We start from the raw sequence: 3534 nt of genomic DNA on the forward strand, positions 1-3534 counted from the left end.
TTCTAGGGCAGGAAGCTATTATTGAGGATTTCAGTCCTTCAATATAGGTATGGTTAGTTATGAATTTAAATCTACGTTTGGGTGGGGGAGGAAGGAGAATCCTCTTTCCTTGACTATATAATCGTCTTCTTGAAGCTGCAACACTGGTTGAACTGATCCCTTAGGCACAGTTGTCATCAACCTGGATGCAACTGAATCAGTAAGTGGAATTGGTTTAAAGGGATTTTGTTTCCACATTATCCCAGACAGAGGTACTCAGTCTATTCCTAATCTACTATTCTCTGACTAAATAGCTGTTGTCCTTAACTGTAGAGTCAGAGTGACCTTAATTTTTAAGAAGCTTTGAATTCCTTGTTTGGTGATAGGTGCTCTGTAGGTGAAAGAAACAAATAGGATTTATATTCTTTGAAGTGACAGAGGAAAAGGTAAAAAGCCAAAGGGGTGACTGCACATAAATGAAAGATCAGACCTAGACCAGTTGGCAGGGTGTACAGTAATGCTTGCATTGCTTCTACCCAGGCTGTCTTGCAGGATTTCTGGAATCTCAGTTTACCTTCAAATTAAGCACCACCTAGCACTAAATTCACTGGAGAAACAGAAGATTATCTTTTGAAATGTGAAGTGGATTTTGTATTTGTTTTCATATGCTCACAAACTCCAGAAAGGATGAATCAAAGTCTTATAGAAAGCAAATGAATAAAATCAGAAAGGGACAGCTGAAAGTGTCAGCTAAGATACCGCGGATATGTAGCAGGACCTGCAGACAGGAAGCTATTTTAAGAAAGCTACTGATGGAAGAAGAACCAAATCTAGAGCAATTTATCTTCAGGATGTAAATGTATTTCACATCCTCAAAGTCACATTAAATATGTTAGAACTGGCTGTTATTCCATATGAGTTAATGAAGCCACATGTGGCTGGGGATAGAGACAGGGATCAGTTGAAAAGCTTGAAATAACGGGTATTGAAATTATGATGCCATGAAACCCAAGACACTGCAAGTGGATGCATCAAAAGAGAGAATAAGGGCAATACCAATGCAATATTGATGTGACTGATGCATCGCAGTTTCTAACAGAAATTAAATCACATCAAAACCAACCACATTCAAGTACAAAAGGAAACCCTGGTGGCACTTTTCAGATGAGGCATTTTATCATTATGGTGAATAGAAAAGAAGTTGAAGTGCAATAGAACTGGATCAAAACCTTGGAGATGGTACTGATGACTCTTGATATAAATAAACCCAGTAGGGTAAAACATTTATTATCGCAGTTATGGGACTGCGTTTAAGAAACTGCAGGGGGAAATGACTGTTTTGTTCTTTTCTTTTCAACACAGAAATTGTATAAAACATCTTGGGAACAGACAAGGGCATCTGGCTATGATTTTAGGATTGACGCCATCCCATTCCAGACAGCTAAGGCTTCAAGAGAGATTGCTAGTGATGTAAGAATTGTTCTGTTCCCAACCCTCTTCCCATGCCACCCCCACCCTGTAAAAATGGGGAAATTCTGACGTAAGTGAACCTTGTTCTAGTTTGGAAAATTGGTGACCCGGTGAAACCAAATGCCAGTTAAGTGCAAAGATTTCCAACTAAAGGCTCCCATTAATAATTTCCAATACCAGGCTGCTCTGTTTCACTTCAAAGAGTTATTCTTGGGAAGGAAGCATATTATGATGTAGTTAAATAAAATAGGTACTATGCTGTGAATAGTTAAAGCATGGTCTAGAATAAAGTGGGTCATCTTTGAACACACAGACCACAGTTGGCAAGAAAGCTAAAGATGGAGCAGCTTCATTGCTTGAGCTGTGCATTGGGTGTGCCCAAGAGTGCTCCGATCAGAGGACTTCTCATTGCTTTTGAGAGATGAGTAATTTGGGCTCCTAAGTCTTTCTACTCCTTTAAAAATTAGCACAAAGAGCATTCTTCTAAAGTGTCTTGTTAGATTAGGAGATGTAATTTGATATCAAACCAGCCCGTGGTCTTTGTGCACTACAGGAAGCATTATTGATAGCTTGGGGAGGGTATGCTATTTCATAACAGAATTTGAAGGTAATCTGAATGTGAAAATGAGATTTTTCCTCTGCCCTTCCTGCAGTACAAATACAGAGAAGCCTTCCTGAGAGACAGAGGCCAGCAGATTGGATTCCTCAGCGTAAATGATGATCCCAAAATCAGGCATGTCCTCAGAGTGGGGAAACTCCAGAGTGACAACCAATACAGGAGTGGATATGCCCAAACCAGGGCACAGTTCCAGAGTCAGCTCAACCAGCCAGGATTTCTCCATGCTAAGAGAAGCCAGCAGCTTGCAAGCAATGTTAACTACAGGCAGCCTATGCACCAATACACTTGTGATCCTGAGCAGCTAAATGTGAAGCATGCAAAGCAGGCCTACAAGCTGCAGAGTGATGTAAGTATAGCTGAGTGACACTGTCCTGCCAAGTGCTAGGAGCTGTCTGTGCTTCACAGACCTTACCTATCAACAAAATCACATTCTTGAAAGAACTACAGTCTGGTTGCTGAAAATGCGTAATTTGTTTATTATCGACCTGTGCTCTTTATATGGTCTCTCTGGAATACCCAGGGCATGTGGTTTGATTAGAGCCAAACAAAATAATACACACTGGTGTATGTTTCATTCTCTCAGGTAAAATACAAGTCTGACTTGAACTGGCTCAGAGGCATTGGCTGGACTCCCCCAGGTTCTCACAAAGTCGAAATGGCAAGAAGAGCTGCTGAGTTGATGTACATTCGGGAAATGGGATTGCAGGGTGCTTCTGCTCAGTATGGACCTGCAGTTGTAAGTAGAGTAAACCGTTCTCACAAACCCCAACAGCTCTGCTCTCTAGAAGGCAGGCAGGCACGCATCCTGCTTAATGCTTTTGAATACTCCCTGGAGTCTACAGTTCTCCCCATTATTTGAACAGAATATATATACTTCCGTCATGAAGCTTTTTGGCTTATGTGTACACCTTAATTTGAAGGAACCTCTCAAGAGAATTCAGCACTGTCATGGCTGAGGAATTCCTGTAGGGACTAGGAAGTGCCACAGGATAGGATTTACTTATACCATGGGACGTGTTTCCCTTAACTTGTGGATGTTGTCAGATCTCCAAGTGTCCTGGTACCGCCACGAAAAGCAGAAGTAGAGGTGGAAGGGAACTCCCTGTACAGCTCCCTTTCTCTTTTCGTAATTTCAGCAAGATGCATCTGTGTTGCCATGTGATCTCCACTGGCAACTATATTGACAGGCTTAGTGCAGACTCCTAACAGCATAATGTGTGCTGTGGGAGGCTCCCCAGTACTGTGGGAGGCTTTTTGCGAAGGGGGAATGCTCAACCCTCCTCCATCTCTGTCCAGCCCAAGGTGCAAGAAATTACAAGCAGGGATCTTCCAGGTTTTCCTTCTCCCTACCTCCACAGGGATGACTTCCAATCTGCAGTGTCCCAGCACAAGAGAGCAAAAGTCCATACAGGGACTTTGTAGACTCTACGATTAGGAAGCATTAAGTTACAATAAAAGAGAAGTTC

The 3534-nt window shown here is 42.0% G+C and overlaps 1 protein-coding gene across 3 annotated transcripts in view; it reads left to right on the forward strand.

The window, feature by feature from the left end:
* The window catches only part of NRAP (nebulin related anchoring protein), a 51836-nt gene that overhangs the window by 47342 nt on the left and 960 nt on the right, over nucleotides 1-3534 (forward strand). For all 3 annotated transcript variants that reach the window (XM_075757859.1, XM_075757860.1, XM_075757861.1), the window contains 3 exons: nucleotides 1342-1449; nucleotides 2103-2414; nucleotides 2652-2804. In XM_075757859.1, coding sequence (XP_075613974.1) covers nucleotides 1342-1449; nucleotides 2103-2414; nucleotides 2652-2804 — 573 coding nt within the window. The remainder of the gene's footprint in view (nucleotides 1-1341; nucleotides 1450-2102; nucleotides 2415-2651; nucleotides 2805-3534) is intronic.

The sequence above is a fragment of the Balearica regulorum genome, chromosome 7 (genome assembly GCF_011004875.1).
Source record: "Balearica regulorum gibbericeps isolate bBalReg1 chromosome 7, bBalReg1.pri, whole genome shotgun sequence".
Lineage (NCBI taxonomy): Eukaryota > Metazoa > Chordata > Aves > Gruiformes > Gruidae > Balearica > Balearica regulorum.